Source organism: Perca flavescens, chromosome 9 (genome assembly GCF_004354835.1).
Source record: "Perca flavescens isolate YP-PL-M2 chromosome 9, PFLA_1.0, whole genome shotgun sequence".
NCBI classification, from domain to species: Eukaryota; Metazoa; Chordata; class Actinopteri; order Perciformes; family Percidae; genus Perca; species Perca flavescens.
In genome coordinates, this window is record NC_041339.1 from 12,547,049 (window position 1) to 12,570,622 (window position 23,574).

At 41.6% G+C, this 23,574-nt stretch overlaps 1 protein-coding gene across 1 annotated transcript; it reads right to left on the reverse strand.

The window, feature by feature from the left end:
* Nucleotides 1-516: 516 nt before the first annotated feature.
* si:ch211-129c21.1 (semaphorin-4E) lies at nt 517-23,566 on the reverse strand. Its single transcript, XM_028587743.1, has 14 exons — nt 23,465-23,566; nt 13,118-13,627; nt 11,616-11,758; nt 10,485-10,547; nt 10,013-10,111; nt 5,735-5,834; nt 5,299-5,409; nt 4,968-5,119; nt 4,576-4,748; nt 3,815-3,971; nt 3,485-3,707; nt 2,537-2,652; nt 2,025-2,244; nt 517-1,916 (listed from the first exon to the last, which is right to left on the reverse strand). The coding sequence occupies exons 2-14, from the start codon at nt 13,224-13,226 to the stop codon at nt 1,147-1,149; spliced, it is 2,436 nt and encodes an 811-aa protein (XP_028443544.1). The 5' UTR covers nt 13,227-13,627; nt 23,465-23,566; the 3' UTR covers nt 517-1,146.
* Between the last annotated feature and the right edge of the window lie 8 nt (nt 23,567-23,574).

Genomic DNA, 23,574 nt, shown 5'->3' on the forward strand with positions numbered 1-23,574 from the left:
CTGTCTCTGATGCAAGAAGTTAATTCACCGATGCCCACACTTCTACATTCCAATGACACGCTAGTTCACGCTCAATGATGATATAACATTTAATGTTAAGTGAGTGAAATAATCTCATGTTTTTGTTATGGAAGATAGAGGTATGGAGTTCACTCAGAGGTAAATGTGTAGTCCATTTTTTTAACAGCAACTCAGAAATAAGCAGTAGGCTATTGATCAATCATTAGTCTTGCTTTCCTCCACAGCGCTGCCGAAGAGGCTCTGGCTAGTCCACGCAGCATTCCGGGATGGGAGAAAAACGTGCTCTGGTTTATTGGCATTTCTTTACACCAATCACAATCGTCTTGGGCGGCGCCAAGCACCGGACAGAGCCACGGTACCACTCCAAAATAGCCTCGGGAAGGAACTTGTTTTGGTGGAACGTGTGTACGTTCAAAAGTTGTTTTAGTCGTGCAACAGAAAACTCAGATTGGACAGATAGTCTAGCTAGCTGTCTGGATTTACCCTGCAGAGATCTGAGGAGCAGTTAACCATAGTCCTCAGAAATCCACCGGAGTTTAGAATTCCAACACAAAGAAAGGGAAGGTGATGGACAAACGGCCGAAAAGAGTCAATCATTAACCCCACAGCCAAAGAGCGGACAGTATGCTCTCTGGCTGATGAATGTTGTCTTGAATAAAACCATAAAAAAGTCCATAAAATGAAATCTGCCTGTAAATTAGAGGTCAAAGTGTTTGCTACTTGTTCACTGTTGCTGACACTATTTACAAGATCTTATTTACAGTAGTATGATAGCTGAAATAAAAACTTTGTTCATAATAAATAGTAGTTGAAAAAAAAAAAAAAGCTCTTACCTGTACACAATATATTACACAGTGTATATCATTGTACAAAAAATACATACAGTATATAAAAAAAATGACTTTTCAACTATTTCCTCGAGGGAAATTCCAAGAGAAATCCTGATAAGTCTCATCATCATCATTCAGAGAACAGAAATGATAGACAGTGGAGGAAATTGACGAGAAACATGACGCCAATCAAAAGAATTTCTAATGTGAAGACCTTTTCTACAGCAGCACATCTATAGGAAGATAATTAGTGCACTGTTGTCGGCCTTTGGCTGAATTCTATACCTCAGCAGAGTCAAATCTCTGACTCATCATTTATGTATCCCAGCCCGTCCAGACTTGAAATGTTGGCCATAGGTGTGAAGTGGTGCTCCCCGTTCCCTTTGAAGTCAACAGCAGAGTGATTATTATTGGCACTGCAAGGTCTTCCAGACTCAGGCCCCAGGAGCTTAATCTCTGAAGTTCTGTTCGGGATGTGCATGTATTCGGCTGACTGCCTTTTCCGCTCGCTTTCACTGGGGTGCTGCGCAAACTTGAAGCATCCCCAACGTCCCTGACTCCAGACCCAAAATAAGACCCCCATCAGGGAGATACAAAGCAGCGAGAGCAGAGCCACCGCCACCTCTAAACGAGTTACCCTGCTAGTGTTGCTTTGGCTCTCGGGAGACAACGGTTCCTTGCTGACCCCATCTGGCGGAGTTACCAGCCCTGGTGCAGCTGTAGTCAGACTGTGAATAGAGTTTGTGGAATTTGTCACCTGATTGCCAGGAGTAGTGTGGTCCACCGCTCCAGCCAAAGAGTAGAGCTGTAAATGATAAACCGCCACAGTCCGGTTGTATGCTCTGCCGTTGATCAGCTCTACTGAGTCACAGGTGTACAGGCCGGCGTCCGATTCAGACGCGCTCAGGATGAGGAGGCCCCCGCTGTAGATGTAGTATTTGTTGTTGGAGTGAAGTGTTTGGTCAGAGAATCGCCACAGGACCTGCGCCAAGTTGGAGTGGAGCTGGCAAGGCAGCTGGATATTGTTTTCTGGAACTAGGGTAACGTCCACAGCTGCTACTGGATCTAAATAAAAAAAAAAAAAAAAAAAAAACACACAGACACACATGAAGTTGGTCTCCCTGCACGCTAATGAATAAGACTTGGCTGGGAAGCTGTTGGTTGTAAATGTACCTGGCTTGGGACATTGTGCGACGTTTCCCTCCTTCAGACTCTGTATTGCATTACTTGAGGGGGGTGATAAGCTGTAGACTGAGGAGCACTGCTGGGTGTCTAAGTCCCAGGCACAGTAAGGATCCCTAGCCAGGATGCAGTCCACACAAGTGTCGTACCGGCTGCAGTTACTGACCGGCATCTGGATAGCACCGAACTCTGATCCTGCATACAGTTGGCCCTATGTTTATATACACACACACACACACACACACACACACACACACACACACACACACACACACACACACAATTTCATCTTTAAACCCACTGAAGCCTCTCTACTGCCTGAAGCCTCTCTACTGCCTGTCAGAAGCAATATAGTGACAACATATTTAAATTGAGATATAAATTCAAAATAAAGCTCATTGTACAATATTTGCCAAGAAATAACATCAGTAAATGACCATAACCTATGATAATGATGAGCTAACAAACCGTATTGCCACTGTATTGAACCTGTTAAGAGTCACCTTGCTGGATGAGAGGCGCAGGATGCTAATAGGAACTGGGTTTTCATACAGTTGAATTTCCTCAATGATGAACATCTCTCCAGCGTAGTTGACAGCCTTCTGAACGTAACCGTTTTCTATCAGGAGACAAAAAAAGGGCCATATAATACCCACATAATAAGCACGTTACACAAAGTGTATGTCTAAAAAAGGTACCGATTAAAACAAATGTTGTGGTGGCTTTAAAAGTTTCCCATTAAAAGGATCCCCAAAAGATATTTTCTCAATCAGATTCTTACTATAACCAATGGGTTCCTATGTGAAAAAAAACTATTTTGTGTCCAAGTCTGAACAGTTTTGTGCTTTTCACATGTATTTCATGTTTTTGCCCTGGCTTTTAAGACTGGTTTGAAGTAGGCGGGGCTCAGATGGAAAAAGGTGATGTGCAATCAGAATTTGAATAAAAACAAGATGACAGTTGTGGGGTTGTTTGCTGTTTGCTTATGCCTTGACCAACTGCCACTTTGCTCGTTTGAAAGTCATGATGTCTCTCTCTCATGGGTGGGCCAAATTCTCTGGGCGGGCAAAGCAGAGAAAGGGGAGGTAATCTTGCTCCTTATGACATCATAAGGAGCAAAATTCCAGATCGGCCCATCTGAGCTTTCATTTTCTCAAAGGCAGAGAAGGACACCCAGGGCTCGGTTTAAACCTATCGCCATTTCTAGCCACTGGGGGACCATAGGCAGGCTGGGGGAACACATATTAATGTTAAAAAACCTCATAAAATGAAATTTTAATGCCATGGGACCTTTAAAAAACAAGTTTTCAGGGGCTTTAAGTTTAATTAACCAGAACAATCATACAGAAAACTAAGCTGAGAAAGAAGCTTATAATAGCCCCAACATCAGATCAGGTCTACGTTCATCTTTGTAAAATTACACCTACTTCCCATCCCATCCCATAGTTTACCTGTGCCAATGAACATGACGGCGTATCGCTGTCTGTCCAGAGCCAACACATTGTCCACGACAATCCGAGTCAGCAAAGCTCCCCTCTTGAGCAGAAGCGGCCCCTCTGTCAGCGGGCGAACAGCCTCGTCCATAAGGGGGCGGTCCCTAATGAACTGGAGGGTTTTGTCTGGAAGGTCCAGAGAGCGATTCATCCCCATTTGACGTGCCACACTATTGATGCACTGAAACACAAAACGTCAATTCAGAATTGTGGGTTTTTCAGATTTCAGATCTTTAATATCCAGAAGCACTTATTGGCTGCAACAAACGTCTTTGTCTTTAGACTCACCGCTCCTGGTCTGGGGACTGGCACCTCTCCAGTGTACATCACCCACTTGACGTGAGATGTCTCCACAGCGACCGGTGTCTTAAACTTGCCCTCATTAAAAATGTCTCGAATGGCCGACACACTATATGCACATACTGCAGAGACCTGGGACAAGCTCCTGGAAACATCAAATCAAACACATTTATTCAAGCAAACTGCCAAATGTTTGTGGAGAGTAGGGCTGCCACCTTTTAGTCGATTAGTCGACTAATCATTCGTTTTGGTCTTAGTTGACTAAGATTTCTTTAGTCGATTAGTCATTCTTTATGCTTATTCATGCTTAATTACTCATTTCCAAGAAACTCATGAGAACATTTATGGTAAACACAATATTTAAAGTGGTGCTTTTGCAGGATTAATTGTGGAGAAACTCAGTTTTACAGATGGCTTTTCTAGTCTTAACCACCTCTCAAAGCGCACAGCTCTGTCAATTAAATCAACTAATCGATTAGTCTAAGTCGTATAAGTGTTAGTCGACTAAGAATTTCTTTAGTCGAGGACAGCCCTAGTGGAGAGTACTTTAGAAATGTCAACTGTCAGATAAAAAATATTAACTTCTAAATGCCTTATATTAACATACTGTATCAGACAAATGACAAATTTATTCTGACCAATAATTGTGTGAATATAGACATCTTTTTCATTAGCTTACTTCCTAACTTGATGCACATCAACACCCGCCCTAAGCCATAAAACTACAGGATTTGATTGTATGTACTTACGACTGCGGAGTGAAGACAGCGTAGAAGACGCTCTTCCTCCAGTCATCGTCCTTAAGCAGGAAGACATCCTGGACAATGGGGGGCAGGCTGGGTTCAGGGAGGGAACAATCCAGACGAGCTTTCAGGAACGACGTCCATTTCCTCTGCAGTGTCCGCTGGCCGCCCATATCCCCCTAAACACAGAGACAGAGGCACTCGGTCATGTGCAGTTCTGCAGACATTCCTCTCAACCACAACAACCAGACCAGTGTCAGACAGGCAGCGTGAGGCCAAACACAAAGTTTGCACATTTTCAAACAGCAATGTTATTAAACCTACTCTCTCTTTAAAGTCTCTGAAAATGCCAAAGGTCTTGCAGGGACTGCAAGTTTTGATATAGTACTTAATTATACCTTGCAGACACGGGCCACTCGGGACACAGCAACTTTGCTGTAGAAGTCGTACTCCATGGCATTCTCGCTGAAGAACATGTACACCTTATCATCATCACCATCCGGACTACCAAAACTCTCACCCACAAAGTCCATGTAGACAAAGTTTGGCCCTGAAATCACAAAAAGAAATTAAATAAATGCTTAGGACTGATGCAGAAAAATCTACAAGCTTCCTGCCTCAGTTAGATTAAAGCATTATACATAAGTAGTGGGGCTGTTGCTTCAACTATGCACACCTTTATATAAAACTTGAAATGGGCAGTTGTTTTTTTTTTCATGAGGAACTCACCACTGAGCCAGGAGCTCTTAAACTCAGTGCGGAGAGCCAAGTCTGAGCTGCGCAGAACCACCGGCTCAGAGCCCAAGAAGTTGATGGATGTAGCAGAATACAGGTCATTTCCTGTTGGACAGGAACAAGAGGTGAGGAAACATTCCTGGAAATCCATTATTCATATTAAGCTAGAACAATATCTAATTTATATGTGCACTAATGGACACAGCCGACCTGCTTGTTCTGACTAATTAGTACATATTTTGAGTGAGCAGGTAGCACTAGCGGAGATACTGGGTTACATTTGTAACTGCATTCGGTGATCATGTCTTGTGGCCTCGTAAAATTTGCACACAGTTATCATACGCTGCTCTTTTCTGTTGGTGCACTTTGAATGCTCGGCCGCACTCTGTGCTTTGTTCCCGTTGGCAGCAAATCTGACTCAGACACTCACCAACCATGAGGGAGGAGTATCTCTGGAAGGGATCAAAAGGACACTTCCCCTTTCCCTCCTCCTGCTTTCCCTCCAGCCTCAGCTGTCCATTAACAAACGTCTGTCGGAAACAAAGGTAGAGAGAAAGGGAGAGAGAGAGAGAGAGAGAGAGAGAGGAAAAATAAAGACAAACGCTGCAATTTTATTGAGGAACAGTATTGGGACTTTACCACTTCACCAGTGGTTTGCATGTTTTAGCCAATGAACTCCAACTTGCATATATTTACATTATGACTCACCCTTTTCCCAATTATATAAAAGACAATACAAGTTTTTAAATTGATCTCCAACCTTCAACACAGCAATTGTTTTATATTCTTGTTCAAATGATATCTTGCTAAATAATTATTGAGATGGACTATCCCTTAAAGTAAACATATACCATGTTATTTTTTATATAAAAGTTGTGGTTCTGCACATAAAAAAACATTTAATTTTCCTTGGTGAGGAGTTCAGAAAACTCAGCCCACTGAGATTTGAGTTCCTTGCCAAAATACACTGCATTCATAAGCTAATGGATGTTGTTGAACAATCAAATTCAACAAAGACAATAAATAAGCAAAACACCATTATGAAGCGATAAGCTTTTTCTTTTTTCGCTTTAATCGCAAGCAAGACGCACATTGGAAGAAGGAAATGTAAACCACGGCCTCTTGCTGAGAAAACGTGTTGACTCTGTATTACAAGACAGAGAAGGGGAGTTTTTTTAATTTAATGCAATTGGAGTTTTTCAGAACAAGCACAGTGGTCATTAAAGGAACTGCATCTTAAGGCCTTTGTACTGTATATTACCTGCAATATCCATCCATAATTATTGCGGTTTGGCTTAAAGGATGAGTCAGGTGATGTTCTATATTTTTCTTTTTGTAAACTAATTCCATGAAAAATATGATATAGCTTATTTCTGTGTGCCACAGGCCTCCATTGTTGCCCAAAACGCATCAGAGCCACACTGTTGCATTGTCTAACATGTTGACATTGACATTTTGAGTCAATTCTACATACACTGTCCTGCAGCTGTAAATACTCACTAAAGCACCAATTATGTGTATAAAATAGTCCCCAACAAATGCACTATTTACCGTGTACGAGAAATGTCTGCTAAAAACTACAGTGATGAGCCGTTTTAGAAAATCACGGAGACTTAAAAAAAAAATAAAAAAAATAATGAAAAATATACTCTGTAACCCGTTTCTATAGACTCTTCAGTGGGAATAAATGGGCTTGGAATGCCACAGACAGGGTAGTGAGGTAGGGAAGTATAGGTTTGATCTTTTCAATGGATTTGCTGACAATAAAAAAATATAGAATGCCAACCTCATCCTTTAATCATGCAAAACCACCTGTATGGACCTTAAAGAAGCATTACTACCATTAGTTTAAAGAAATAGTTTGGATTTTTTGAAGTGGGGTTGTATGAAGTATCTATTCATAGTCAGTGTGGTACGTACAGTACATGGCGGTCGGCCCGCCCCCAGTTTGGAGAAGCAGGCAATGTACTGCTGTTGACGGGGGCAGCAGCTAAATGTAAACAAAGGCCCACTGAAATAAAATCAATATCTGTTTAAGTATATGCTATATTTAGAATCCATCCATATCCATCTATGCTCTCTTCAAAGCCACCAGACTCCTTTGACAAAAACTGCAATTTTGCCTTGCAGTTTTAGTTTTTCTAACTTTGAAAAGAGCAATACAAAGGCTTCGGTTCCCCGTCGTAAAAGGTGCTGTTTGACAGCAAGGTAAAGCGGTGAAATATAGCGTACACTTTAACAGATATTGATTTTATTAGGTGACTAAAGTATGTTTTACTATGTGGCTCTGTCTACAGCAGTAAACTGCTTAGCTCCCGCGTCGAAGCGCTGTCTGCTTCCCCAAACAGGGGGGTTGCCGACCGCAATCTACTGTAGATAAAGGAAGGTACAGCATGAAAAGCGGGAGAAACTGAGGGAGTGTAAAGACTCCTAACAGGAGGAAGCTGGAGGCCAGACTGCGACAAAACAATATCAGGGAGGTGTGGACGGGGATGAAAGAGATCACCGGGTGTGGGGGTAGAAGACGACAAACACCAGGAAGCCTTGAGAGAGCAAACGAGCGGAACTGTTACTGTAACAGGTTTAGCTCACAGGCATCCCCTGCCTCCTCTACAACTCCACCAACCCCCCCACACCCACTCACTGCCTCCCCCCACTCACTCCCCTGTGGTCTGCCCACTCCCCCCACCACTACAGCACATTTCCTCTTCCCCCACAGACACTTCAAGCCCCCCCTGCTTTTCAATCACACCTGGCCAGGTGAGGGGACAGCTGGAGAGGCTTCACCAGCCCAAGGGTCCTGAAGACCTGCGCCAGCCAGCTCTCTGCTGTTCTCCAGCATCTCTTCAACCTGAGCCTGAGCCTGCAGAGGGTGCCGCTGCTGTGGAAGACGTCCTGCCTTGTCCTGGTCCCCGAGAAGTCTACTTCATCTGGCCTCAAGGACTACACGTCCTTTGTGATAAAGGTGCTGGAGAGGCTGGTCTTGGCCTACCTGAGGCCCCTGTTGAGATCTTCTCTGGACCCTCTACAGTTTGCCTACCAGCCTCGTCTGGGAGTAGACGACGCTGTCATCCTTCTTCTGCAAGCGAGCTCATTTGCACCTGCATGGCGGTGGCGGGTACTGTGAGAATCCCATTTTTGGATTTCTCCAGGGCATTCAACACCATCCAGCCACTGCTACCAGGTGAGAGGCTGCAGCTGATGGGTGTCGGTGCGTCATCAACAGTCGCCTGGATCACTGACTACCTGACAGGCAGCCCACGTCTGGAGTGTGTTCTGTCTGATGGTGGTGTTGAGTGGTACAGGGGCTCCACAGGGGACTGTGCTGTCTCCTATTCTGTTTCACCTTAGACACCACAGACTTTCAGTAATTTAGAGTCATGTCACCTACAGAAGTTTTCTGATGACTCTGCAGTTGTTGGGGGTATAAGGGATGGACAGGAGGAGTAGGACAGAGAGCTGGAGTGGACTGGTAAGAATCACCTGCTGCTGAACGTGAATAAGACCAGAGAGATGGTGATTGACTTCAGTAGGAAGGGAACGGCTCCGTAGCCCCTTTGCATTCTTAAAGCTTATTTTTTGGGGGGGCTTTTTTCCCTTTATTTCAAAGTGACAGTGGATAGACAAGGAAGGTGGGAGACAGATGGGGGATGACACGCAGCAAAGGGCCGCAGGTCGGATTTCAAACCCGGGCCGCTGCAAAGGCCTCAGCCTACATGGGGCGCACGCTCTTACTGGGTGAGCTAGAGGTCGCCCCGCCCTTTGCATCCTGGGTGGAGATGTGGACACGGTTGAGGAGTACAGAGGTATCAACATCGACAACACACTGAACTGGAAAATCAACAGCACTGCACGAAGTCTGCTGGGGCAGCTGCATCGGAGCCAGCAACACAAACTGATCTTACACACTGATCATGAAGGCTGGCTCTGTTATTGGCTGCAAACAGGAGACATTTGAAGCTGTGGTGGTAAGGAGGTCACTGAACAAACTGCTAACCCCGACCAACCTCTCCACCCCACACTGGTCCAACAGAGGAGCACCTTCTCTAAGATGCTCCGACAGCTTCGATGTCGCACTGACGGCTACAAGAAATCATTCCTACCACAGGCAATACAACTTTTTAACACTTCATCACGGAGTGTTAGATAAGACTCATATACATCACTATACATCATAACTGCACTAAGTGCAACTTGCACAGGTTTACTTACATATTTATTAATACTATTTAAGTAGTTGTACATTTTTATTCCTAACTTGTATATATGTTGTACATTCTCTAGTTTGTATTTTTTTGAATATTTTATCTTCATTTTTTTGAATATTTGTTCTTGTATTCTATCCTATTTATTCTTTCATGTATATTATATCCTATTATTTCATGTATATTCTGTATGTGTGCTGTGTGTCTGATATGTTGCTGCTGTAACACCCATTTTTGGGATCAATAAAAATCGATCTATCCATCTATCTATGTATCCATCTATCTCATACAACCCCACTTCAAAAAAATCCAAAATATCCCTCTAAATGGGAGCATTGAAGCCTATGAGGAGTTTATAATCAAAGTAAAGGAAAAGGGTTTGCAAATGATTGGAATGACTCAAACAACCACCACCACCGCCTCACTTTATCAACAGAGATCCTGCATACACAAACAATTTACAAAATCCTCTAAGCCAACTCCATATTCTACAGTTTACTCACCATATAATCACAGGAGGGGCTAAAAGCATTTGTGCCACACACAAACATTGTGGTGTCATTCACTTTGTGCAGGGTTCGAATGTAGTTGCGGCATTCCACCTGCAACAAGATCCAGCAGAGAGAATGCCAAGGTCAGAGCTTTGTTAGTTCAGCCGCAAAAACACAAACATGCCTCTCACATACAGCGACTGCACCGGCTGCCTGGGGTTGAGCTGGTGACCGAAAGGTCAAGGCTGTGTACATTTTCTACTTGGGCCTTTATTTGGACATTCAGTATAAAGCTGAAAGCAAAAGCACTTCAAAGAACAAAACCTGCTGTGTAAAGACTTGAAGAGGAAAAAGATATAAATGATCTACAAATGCACAGATATAAACCTCATGGGGAAGTAAACTGATTTTAGCCATCCTTTAAGTAAAAGTAAAAGTAAAAGTTAGCGTACGCAAGCTCTGTTTGGAAAGACGTTACACAAACCTCAGCATGTTTTCCTTTGTACGTGCACTCCCTCTGCTTCTCCTCGGTAACTCGCCAATACACCTGCATCAACAACAGAGGGAAAGTGTCTCGTCAAAGCATATATGAATGGTGTCGCAACCCACAGCACGGCAGTTTTTCAGCCCGTTTACCCCAACACATCTCGTTATTTATCCAACGTCAAGACCAGTCAGTTCGGTGCAGGCCGGGACACCTGTCCCTCTTCACTTGTGACTGTTAGCTGTCTAACTACAATTTGAAATCAATAGACCACTGTCTCTAAAGTTCAACAAGATCATTATTCATTCACATTCCTCATGCAAATAGAAAACCGTGTTGAACTGGCTGCTGATGTGAGAGCAGTTCATTATGCAATTTAATGCGTTTCTGTAAGCAATCTTCAGCCAAAATACACTGTCTGAAAATAGTGAAAGCAGGCAGAGAAAGAATACACCCACTGGAGGCATGAAGTGATTGTGAAATGTTAGTGAAATGTGCTTGTGACCAAGATAAGTGTGAGGGGTCATGAACTGATTAAAAAGGTACAAGAATTTAATTTTGTTTAACTTCTGTTGCACAATTTGGTTTTTTCTAACTTTCTTCAATTTTTGCTTTATTTCTTGTGAAATACTGGATACGCTCACTTTGTCAGTCTTCAAATAATCCTTCATATTAGACATGCTGAGGGAAAAATCTTAAACTGAACTGCTCATAACTTCCATCTACGCCACCACGCCCATCTGTGATGTGGGCTCACAAATAGACTTGACCTAATTTTAAGAAATTATAAACCAAAATCGTATAGGAACATCTGATATACCGTAATCCATGATAAGGAAAGACAATTCCGGCCTTGAGTGGCTTACTGGTTATTTGATGAAATGCCTTCAATCACCATAACATATCATTAATGTTCAATAAATCTTCAATTTTTAATCTGCAATAATTAAAAGTTAATGAACAACAATTTAATCTAGCAAAAGAGGATTTGCATCTTAATATGTAACTGTTCTGCAGGCATGTGTGTTTATGCTTTATTTTACAACAGCTTCATAACAGAACACAGCTGGCTGATCAGAACAGAGTGGCAGACCTTCACGCTCTAGAAACACATCTTTCACATGTTCTTACCGCAGACTTTTTGACCGATACGTTGTCGATGTCCAGAGCATATACGGCTTCTCTGGCCCCCAGCAGCAGCACACCCAAGTCGTCTCTCATTAGCATGGTGGAGTAGTTGAAGATCCCCTCTTCTTTGAACAACTTCAGCTCGTCTAAAAAGATAAGCATCTGCATTACTTACTAGATTTTAGCTGCTGTGACTCTCTGCAGTTGGCAAAATGCTCCAACAGCAAAAAAAAAAGCAAACTCATTGAAATGTAATAAGCAGTGGTGTGGTCTACGTGATACGCAGGTATATGCAGTATACCCACTAAGAAAGCTCCAGGATATCCATATACCCACTTAAAAATGCCCAATGACACACATGCAACATACTTTCCATTATATTTTTGATATATTTTGTAATCTGTGTTCTTTTTCTTCGCATAGGCTAAATAAAGGTATTTCCACCTTAAATTGGTGCATAAAAGTGTATCTAAGTGCAGAAAATTAAGTTGTTGAGGCTCAAAACTTCCCTGGGGGAGAACAGCCAGACCCCCCACTATAATATGTCCCCCCTTCCCCAAAGGCAGATTCTGGCCCATATATACAGTAGGCCATATTTATTATATTATTATATTATGGGATGCACCAAATTCAGGATTCGGCTTCGGCCGAATATTGGGCTTTTGATATTGTTCAGTTTCTGCTGAACCATAGAATTTTTAACCACCAAACCGAATCCTACGCTTGCACTACGCGCATTACGCTTGTCGACGTAATGACGCCGATTTTTTTTTACGGGAAGCTGTTGACGTAATAGGTGGACCGTTCAATGCAGTAGGCTGTGAAAATGGAACTTGTGAGCAGAAAAAGTGTTGTTTGTCAGTACTTTCAGTCAAAAGAAGGGGATTCAAGTCAAGCTGCATGTTCAATTTGAAATGGCGATTTGTCTCGTGGTGGCGAGGACCCTAAACAATACAACATCAACATACAACATCACCGCTGTTAAAACATTTGCGTATGAAACATCCGAAAGAATACGAGTTGTGCATGAAAGAATCTACAGACAGCAGCCAAAATGCAGCAACTTTAGGTACGGCAAAGGAAGGGCAGTCACAGCTAAAAACTGGTGTTAACCATTTGTTTACTTCATTAATGTGTTTACTGTGTTAATGGACTGAGGATGGGAGTAGGATTCGGTATTCGGCAGAATCTTAACCAGTGGATTCGGTATTCGGCCGAACCCCAAAAATCTGGATTTGGTGCATCCCTAATATATAGTATACCCACTACAATACGTTAGACTACACCACTGGTTATAAGCTTGTCCCAGCCAGCAGATAAACTAAAGTTAAAGTTGCACTGCTTGTTCACACACAGTGGTTAAAATATTAAAATGCATTATTAAACTGACACAAATTCTGGTATTTACTGGTGGAACCGAGTAGTAAATATTCCGGAAACCCTGTACCAACACACGCATATCCCATGACATATTAGTGGGGAAGCATTGAGAATGTGTGACTTACTCTGGTAGGGGACAGTCTTTCGTGGGACACAGTAGTGAGCGTTGAGTGCACTAAATGAAACATGAAGCATCAATCCACAGACGATGCTCAGGGCTGAGAGAAAAGACATGGCTCAGAGTCCAGGTTCGGAAGTGCGGAAGAGCTGCACAGTCCAGCTCTGCCACCAAAGCACCCGATCAAACACAGAACATGGTCCAAGGTTTCAGTCCAGATGTTGCCGCTGTCACACTGTGGTGATGTCACTGTCCTGGACATGTGCCACTCTGGCACAAGTCATCCTCTGAAGGCAGTTCATAAGTATGTTTAACCAGGTCTGTAGGGGAGGGTGCAGCTCAGCCTGATTTTGGCTCAGTTTGAAGCCGGTGTCTTGCGGATGGTGTATCTATGTCGGCGTTAGCCTCCAGCGCAGTGCTAATGAGCTACTGGTGTCCTCTCTGGAAGGAGGAGCAGAAGACATGCTGCCCAGCTACTGGTGATGAATACTGGAGGAGATCATCTTGATGGACATCTCTAGGAAAGATATGAAAACATTTATGCATTAAATTATTAAAGATACCCATGACATGAAAAGACAAAGTGGATAAAATAATAACTTTTTAAAAAATGACCTCATATAATTAGCAAAATGAAAATCTATGCAGTCAATTGACAGTAAGCAGGAATGAAAGATAGACATCAGATGATCATTCAGATCTTTCACCAGAGAACTGACCATAAGCTTCCTCCTACAAGGGCCTGGGGGGACTCACAACTAGGGCTGGGCAATATATCGATATTATATCGATATTTTGGATATCGTAATATAGTGATATTAAGTGACATAAGTGTTGTCTTTTACTGGTTTTATAAGCTGCATTACAGTAAGTATGTACTTTTCTGAACTTACCAGCCTGTTCTAGCCGTTCTATTATTTGCCTTTTCCGCACTTAGACATTATGTCCACATTACTGATGATTATTTATCTAAAATCTAAGTGTGAAGATATTTTGTTAAAGCACCAATTTTCAACCCTAGTATATCGCCACAATATCGATATCGAGGTATTTGGTCAAGAATATCGTGATATCTGATTTACTCCATATCGCCCAGCCCTACTCACAACGGTCAAAATCAACCAAAATATCCTGACTTTCAGTGCACTGTATGACGCCAACAACACTGGATCCTACAATTCCCATAATGCAATGTAAAGCAGTTTTCATTAGACTCTCCCTGTCAGTTATATGTCTTTCAATCTCCAGAGTTAACCCAATTTTGTATCAGAGGCTTACTGTTAAAAATAGTGGTTAGATTTGTGTGCAAATCATTGACAAATAAAACCTTGTTACATCAGAGAAGTCCAGCACCACTTAGCCTGAACTATGAAAAGTCATAACTGTAAACTTCACAGAGGAAACTGATGTCAAGTGAAATGCCGCCTTGCTGCCCACCAACCCCCCACTCTCTCTTCCTCCCCCACTCTCTGTCTCTTCCTGTCCTCCTCCCTGATAAGAACCTGCTTCCTCTGGGCTCAGCGGCAGAGGGGATCATTTCAGGTTTGGGCATGCATGCAGATCACACCAATTCATTGCTTTAGCGCTCCATCCCTACCCTGGGATTCAAGCTGAATTGAGACCTACCACTTCTTTGGCGAGTTTCTTTCTGTTTTGACTAACTGAGCAGCGCAGCCTCATTCAAAATTCATCAAGGCGCTTTTTCTCAGAATAACACACAAAGCATACTTAAGAGCAGACTCGCAATGTAAAAACTATACTCTTATCTTTTTTTGGTGCACACTGCTCAAAAAGCAGCCGCACCACACAGCTGCTTTGCAAGTGTTGTTTAGATTTTTTTTTAGCTCGCAGAGAAGAAAATACAGCAAGATTTCACAGAGACGAACAGATCCTTTGAGACACACACCACAGAGCCCTCGCCTGTTGACAGAAAGCAAAAATGACAGCATCCAAATTTCCTCGAGAGACAGCCAGGCACTCGCTCCCTTGTGCATCTGAACAACCTCAGTTTTTAATGTGCATTTCGCAACAAACTGCCATGCTCCCACCTTGTTGTTACTTGACACAGCGGGACGAGCTGCTGCATGTACAGGACTGCTCGTCTGTTGTCAGAGCGCCGATGTCTTGCATCCTTTCCCCCCTCAGGCTGTGAGGGTGGGGGTGGCGTGGGGGTTGGGGGGTTAGGGTGGTGGGGGGGAGGGTGGGGCTGTAGGTTGAGCTCTACAGCTGAATGAAATGACTGCAGGTTGTTTTTCACAGCATTTGACAGATACTTCCAAACAGTGCAGACAGACAGGTATGACTATAACAATAAAAGCGTGCAGCAGTTGTCCCTGTTTCTCTCCTTGGCTTATCCATGGTCACACACTGACATGTGAACGTGTGGCCACTGTGTGTGTGTGTGTGTGTGTGTGTGTGTGTGTGTGTGTGTGTGTGTGTGTGTGTGTGTGTTTGAGGGTTGGGGGGGGATGCACAGCTGAGGTTTTTAGTTAGTAAAGTTATCAGTCACCAGTGGCACACAGCTGCTTTTCTAGTCTTTTTTTAGTATGAGATTTCTAACGTTAAAAAATCTTAACCTCTTTCAAGCAATTGAACATGTTGAATGAAACACAACACTTGACATAATTATCTATCCCCTTACACTGCAAATGTATTGGCGAATGGTGAACATTTTAGCAACCTATTGACACATCCAGCAGACACCGAGCAACAAAAAGTTTGTTTGGCCACCTAACAAACATAAGTCAAATATTTACTCTACTTCAGATCAACTCCACAGGGAAAAATGTGTCTCTTTAGCTGCTAAATGCTAGGGCTGCACAACATATAGGTTTTTCATCGTCATCGACATCTCAACTCACGCGATAAACACATCGTGAAAGTAGAAAAAAATATAGTAGCAACTTATTAAGTTACATTCTGTCTGTAGGCACTGCTTTGTTGTCTGATTGGTCAGAATCTGCATGTATGCGAGCAAAGTTTATTAAACTAGTGCTGCTGCTGCAGTACTACACTGCATTGTTGAAGGAGAAAAGTGTGACAAGATGAGCGCAGACGAAACTGGTGCCTAAATCAAATAGCACATCAGCCATCTAGCTGTCATATTTTGGATACAGATGAGATGTCATGTCACAAGCACAGGTACTGTGCAAAACTAAAGAACTGAGTACACTTTAATATATCTTTATTTATTGCAAGTAAAATAGTTATTGACAAAATTCAACAACATTGCATATTTTCCTCATATTCTGCAGCTCTACTAAATGCTCCACTTTCTGCATCAACTTTGACTATCTGTCAGTCATTTGGTGCTGGACAGGAGGCTTAAAGTAACTTTATTCGTCTGCAACATGGCATCATGACTTTGCTTAAACATACACACCACTTTCCTAAAGCCAAATGGCTTGTTATCTGTACACATTTTGAGCTTTCCACGTCTATGTCTACGCTGTATACAGTTGGGTTTAGGAAAAGAACATTGCGAAAGGCTTTAGTAACACAAGAAAACGACAAAAACACGACAAAAACACGACAAAAACACAAAAAAACGACAAAAACACGACGGTGACCAACGTCACACGCTTAAGAAAACAATAAACGGTTGGGTTTAGGAAAGAAACATTGGGGAATTACGTCCTTTCATACTACTCGCTACAGCAAAAATTCACACGTAATATAGGTCAATGGCAGCCGAACGGCGTTGATAAACACGCTAAAAAATCTGTCTGCTTTATTAGAATGTATTTACTGAATAAAAGCTGTATGCTGCGGCTGCCTAGCAACAAGGTTGCTGCGAGCAGTTTGCGTGCCAGAAAACCAAAACAACTAGCTAAAAGAAGCTACAACTTTCCATAGAGCTGAGGGAAGTTGCCGAGCTCGGTGTTCTGGTTCGTCACTATGAGGAACACCCTTCATATTGCACATTTGAACTGTTGCTCATAAAAAAAAAAAAATGGATTAGTGCAGCTTTATGATTTCCATATAAACAATGAGGGATGGACTTTACTTTATCGGTTATCTAGTAAATAAAACGCTGATACAGATAATCTGCAAACTGCCAAAAAAAAAACATAATCGGTCTATCCCTAGAAACAATAATAATGCATTGGATGAAATAAATGCATGGATAAAAGTTATTTTTGGATGGTAAGATTAAGATCCCATGTGTGCGTGTCTATGTCCTCCACCTTTGCTGCTTCTTTGTTCTTTTGAATTAATCAGGAAGGACCATCCCACATGGACCTTTGAACCCTTTACCTGATGCACAACGCCATTGCCAAAATGTATTTGTTAATTGCGCACTAGCATTAATAGCTGCAGACTAAATGGCATTTGACAAAGTGGCTTTTTTATTAATACAAGTAAATCATTAATGAAGGCTGGTGGATTTCAGCAGATTGTGTATAAAGGGTCCTTACATTATATTTCACACGTGAATGATTCATAAACCATTGAAGTTTAGAACATATTTGTTCTCTCTTCCAGTACTAGTGAGCATAATAATAATAATAATAATAATCATAAACCACCATCAAGTTAGGTGTGCTCTCCACTGAGGCAAAGGGTATGTTGTGAAATCCAGCTCTGTCTTTTGTTTATGCGGGATCAAAGCTGTACAGCCAGCAAAACCTGTAGGGCTGTTGTTACTCATTACTCATGACAGGCACATTATAAAAGAAGTGGAATATTTATTAATGGCATTGTTTATGACAAAAATAGTACAGTATCTGCATACAATGAAGAACATTATGAAACATTGTCTACGTGGTTGCATGTAAATATAGCAACCACAAAGTCAGCGTCAGGGAAGATGAGCTTCTACAAAAAACCAGAACAACCACCAAGAGTGTGACGTAAATAGTTTCTCTTTACATCTCCAGATGTTAATGTGAAAATGTATCTCCCACATGCACTTTTACGCCAAGCAGAATCCTGAAAAGGTTAGCGCCGTTTTTTTCACTTATAAACCACTGTGGGTTGCAAAGGCAGCACATAAACTATTACAATAGGTCCAAGAAGCCCTGCAGCGCTATCTCCAAACAGGCCAACCACTTGAAGCATGAGGGTATTTATAGCCTGTTCAGGAGCCTCCAGCATATCTACAATTCTCTACGATGGGTTCTCACTACGACTACATGATGCGTACAAATTACAACCTCCAAAACAGCGGTGTCTGAAACGTGCACATACATGCGCACTGTTGTCATCACTGTGAGTCATAACAAATCCAAATCCAAAAAGTCATGTGAAGAGTCAAACAGCTGGAGTAAGCCCTGACTGCATAGGACCGGGTTCTGGTGTGTGCGTCTTTATTTGTATGACTGCACTACGCTGTGCTGTATGTGTGAGGCCTCCTCTGGCTGAACGATTTGGGAGGGGAGGAATCGATGAAGAAAAGAAAAAAATAAATGCAATTTCTCTGCCAGATATTGCGATTACGATTCGATTTGCGATTATTTTTTTAAAAAAATGTTCAATATTCACTGTGTAACAGATAAAACATGTCATGGAGCATATTAACATGACACACCATCAAAACTGCTCTATATTCTTATGCAAGCATGAAAACATAGATATGAATTACCCAGCAATAAGTGTTTTTCTTTAAATAAGCATGGAACATTGAACAGTCAAACACAGAACATTTATCACAAAAGCTATAGTTATAGTACAACAACAATTCCAATAAATAAATATCAGCACTTTCCTGTAAACTGAAATGTCTGATATGCCTCAGTACAATTATATAATATACATATCGCACCTTCTACAATCATGTTATATAAAGTAATACAAATTAAATGAAAAATCCACTGAAAATAGGACATTTCTGTAAACAATCTGTGATATGTAACATTATTCCAGCATTTATCTTGTGAAAAAACTAGGGTTGTCCTCGACTAAAGAAATTCTTAGTCGACTAACACTTGTCGACTAATCGATTAGTTGATTTAATTGACAGAGCTGTGCGCTTTGAGAGGTGGTTAAGACTAGAAAAGCACAATATAAATGTAGTTAATTAACCATCTGTAAAACTGAGTTTCTCCACAATTAATCCTGCAAAAGCGGCACTTTAAATCTTGTGTTTACCATAAATGTGCTCAGAGGTTTCTTGGAAATAAGTAATTAAGCATGAATAAGCATAAAAAATGACTAATCGACTAAAGAAATCTTAATCGACTAAGACCAAAACGACCGATTAGTCGACTAATCGACTAAGGGGTGGCAGCCCTAGAAAAAAGTTAAAATGTTAACCCAAATGTTACACTAAACATATAACTAAATATGGCAGCCCTAGAAAAAAGTAAAAATGTTAACCCAAATGTTACACTAAACATATAACTAAATATTCACATTCGATTAATCACGGTCTTAGTCTTGCTTTGACAGACCTTCCTCCACAGCGCTGCGAAGGAGGGTCTGGCTGGTCCACACAGTATTCCGGGATGGGAGAAAATTGATTGGCATTTCTTTAAACCAATCACATAATCATGGGCGCCGCTAAGCACCGGACGGAGCCACGGTGCCACTCCAAAATAGCCTCTGGAAGGAACTTGTTTTGGTGGAACATGTGTACGTTCAAAAGTTGTTTTAGTCGTGAAACATAAAACTCAGATTGGATAGAGAATCTATCTAGCTGTATTTTTGGGGGGGTTTTATTTGATTAGTAAAAATAACTACTTTTCATCTTCAGTCCCTAGGCAGGTGACATAGGACTAACATAGCCACAGCCAGCAGTCATACAGCACTCATTCACTATAAATTGGATTTACCCTGCAGAGATCTGAGGAGCAGTTAACCAAAGTCCTCATAAATCGACTGGACTTTAAAATTCCAACACAAAGAAAGCGGAAGGTAACGGACATCCAGGCCGAAAAGAGTGTGATCCGACGGAATTCCTGGCGACAACGGAGCAATCCCGGAAGTTGATTGATATATATTGAAGTCATCTATATAGACTATCGCGGTCTTCACGATTAGCTAATCGCATTCTTTAAAAATCGCGATTTCAATTTGAAAACGATTAATTGTTCAGCCCTAGTGCCAGTCAAGTTGTATGCTGAGTGGCCCACTGACAGGCTGGCTGGTGAGCGTGCTGCACTATTCCATCACAGGGGCCTAATCAGGAAACCGGTTGTGGGAGGCTGCTCACCTTTGACACTCCTTGTTGTGTCACAGACTGTGTTGTGAAACATTCACTGGAAAACACACCCCAGTTCAGCAGCGGGTTATATTTTTGCAAGCTCAGACGGCTAGGACAAGCCATTATTTTATCATAATGACAGTGCTTGGCCACCTTTTATTTGCATGCAATGTTCAGGAGAGTTGTAATTAGCTGAAAACAATACTTCAAAAAACCAAAATGCTGTGTGTGTAGTTTTTAAGCCTTTTACCACATGCATCGTTAGGCTAATGGATAATAACTAAGCGAACAACAATATAAAAAAAAAATGACAAATCACTTGTCATTAATGAGACAAGTCTGGTTGAGTGTAAATGCACGCTTGAACACACACATACACACAGAAAAAAAAACACACCCAGGCAAGTCTCAGCAGGAGCTGGGGCACAAAAGGAAAACATGAACACCCAAACATCTCTGCCTACCTGTGTTGTGTGACAAGTTCACTGACAGACGGGAACACCCAAGAAAACTAAATGTGGTGAGCACTTCAGTTTTGGATTTGAAATCAAAACCAATAAACTGATTTAATGACATTGTATCCAACTTCATAGAGTCAATACCAGGGCTGCTGCAACTAACCATCATTTCAATATGTATTCATATGGGGGTTATGTTCTTGATCTTTTGGTCTATAAAATGTCAGAAAACAGTAGAAAGTGACCACTGTAACTTCTAAAAAGCCCAAGGTGATGTCTTCAGATGTCTCATTTTGATAGAAGATATTCACTATAAATAGCCATATTCTACTGCTCTTCATACTATTAATCCTGCACATATACTTATTGGTACTACTCTTATAATGTTACCACAATGCACATAGCTGTACATACTGCACATATCTGTCTATATGGTTCATTCAGTATATCCTTATTTATTCTGTTTTTCTTATTATATATTCTGTTAATACACTGCATATATCTATATTATTCTTACTACTAGTATAATGTCACTGCTACTACATTGCACATATCTGTACATGTTGTACATACATTGTTCATATTACATAGCTATATTTATTGTGCTCTTATAACACTGCAATATATTTCTTGTCCTGTCTATGCACCACCTGTCTATACTTGTATATCGCATTGCTCTTTTCTGCTTTTTTCTTTTGCACTTCTGGTTGGACGCAAACTGCATTTCGGTGTCTTTGTACTTGTACTCTGAACAATGACAATAAAGTTGAATCTAATCTAATTAAAACTGAGAAAAGCTTCACATTGGAGAAGCTGCACAAAGGAACTATTTTAGCTTGAACCAGTATTCAGCTATTGAAAATAATTTCAATTCTAGTCTGTATATGAATTGTATTCAGATATATAAAATGACAGCATAACCATGGAAGGACCAGATATGCATCTATAAAAAAAAAAAAAAAAATCTTAAAAATGCCACATCTGGGGTGGCCTCTAGCTCACCCAGTAAGAGCGTTTGCCCATGTTGGCTGAGTCCTGCAGCGGCGCGGGTTCGAATCCGACCTGCTGCCTTTGCTGCGTGTCTAACCCCATCTCGCTCTCCCTTTCTTGTCTGTCCACTGTCACTATAATAAAGGGAAAAGCCCCCCAAAAAAATCATCTTTAAAAAGCCATGTAAAGCCTATTGTGTGCCATAAACAGCTATTAAACTGCTTTTTCCTGCTGTGGTTCTAACTTATCTAAGTCACTTTATTGACCATCTGAGTCTATCTGATTATGAGCTACTAGAAGACAAGCCTTCATGTGTGTGTTCAACAACAGTAGTTACACCCTTTATTTAACATGTGCGTCAGCGATGCTGCAATTTAAAACACACTGTTTTTCACCTGTGTAGAAGACCTGTGAAAAACTTTGTCACTTGTCAGGAGCTGGTTTTTTCCACTGTTGCTGGTTGACATGTAAACCTACATGAAGCAGGAGTTCAGTGAACATGCAGTGAGTTTTGGAGTCTGTTCAACACTTAATATCGAGGGGAAACAAATTAGTTTTCTTTCGGTTTTGTCATGACAAGTTATGGTTAGGGTTAGGGTTCATGTGTCATGACTGTGTCATGACTGTGTCATGTGAGTGTCATGTGTTCATGACAGTGTCATGTCACTCTTATGTAGAAAACTTCAAGTAAAGTGTTACCCTTTCTTTTAACTTTTGGAGTCACTCCAAATACTGTGTACAAATAAAGTGTGTGTGTGTGTGTGTGTGTGTGTGTGTGTGTGTGTGTGTGTGTGTGTGTGTGTGCATAGCTTACAGTAAAAGACAAAGGAAACAGGCATCATGTCTAGCTCAGAGACCACAGAGTTCCAGTGTACTGTGTAGTGTAGCAGTGTGCAGCCCTGACACCCAGTGACCCCACTGAGCTGCAGTATGACAGCTGAGCAAGTGCACTGACAGCAACTACTATATCCTCTGCCCGCTCATGTGCTGTAATTCTCACCATCCGTAAAACTGCACACCCTAAAATATCACGTTAACCTTATATATATACTAGGCTATTCAGTTGAATTCAATTGCAAATGCAAACACAGGCCAATTCAGATGTTCTGTTGGTGAATAAATAATGTAGCTCTATAGACTTTGAGCAAATTATTCCAAAATGATACACAAAATGAAAACCTGGGTCATTTCTACATGCACAAGCGGTTTCTTTTGGTGGACTATTTACTATTTATAAGATATTTGCACATTTTAAACTAAATGGTTTGTCCCTGGGTTTGTAATGGAGACAATCTGTGCAGTCTACTTAAGTTTAATAAATACAGTTTGGATTGTGCTTCCAAGCATTTTCCCCCACAGGATTTAACCACATTATCCGCTGCTTTGCCACTTGTCCTGAAGCTTTACCAGCAGCAACCCTTCAAGTGTCTCTCTCTCTCTCCCTGTCTGTCTCTGTCTGTCTGTCTGTCTTGTCTGTCTGTCTGCGGTGGGGAAGTGTTTGCGCGGCAGCCTAAACGCATAAACTACTACTGCTTAGTCTAGCTTTCGGCTGCTATTATTAGATATATCCTATAATCTTAGATAAGACAGAGAAGTTAACAGTGTGTGCACCTCTCAACCCCACAGGTTGTCAAAACCAATTCCCATAACCAGCCCGAGCTCCGTGGAAAAAAAAAAAAAAAAAAAAAAGCCTTTGGGGGAAAAAAACCCTGCGCACAAACAAGTTAATAAGTCACATGTCATATTTCCGAATCAGACTCACCAGGAGTTTTCAGGATCTACATGAGAAACCGTTGAGACTGCTGCTGTAATTTAGTTTTTGTCAGCCTGGGATCCCGGCTCGGCGCTCCGTCCTACACCTGTAACGTTCTC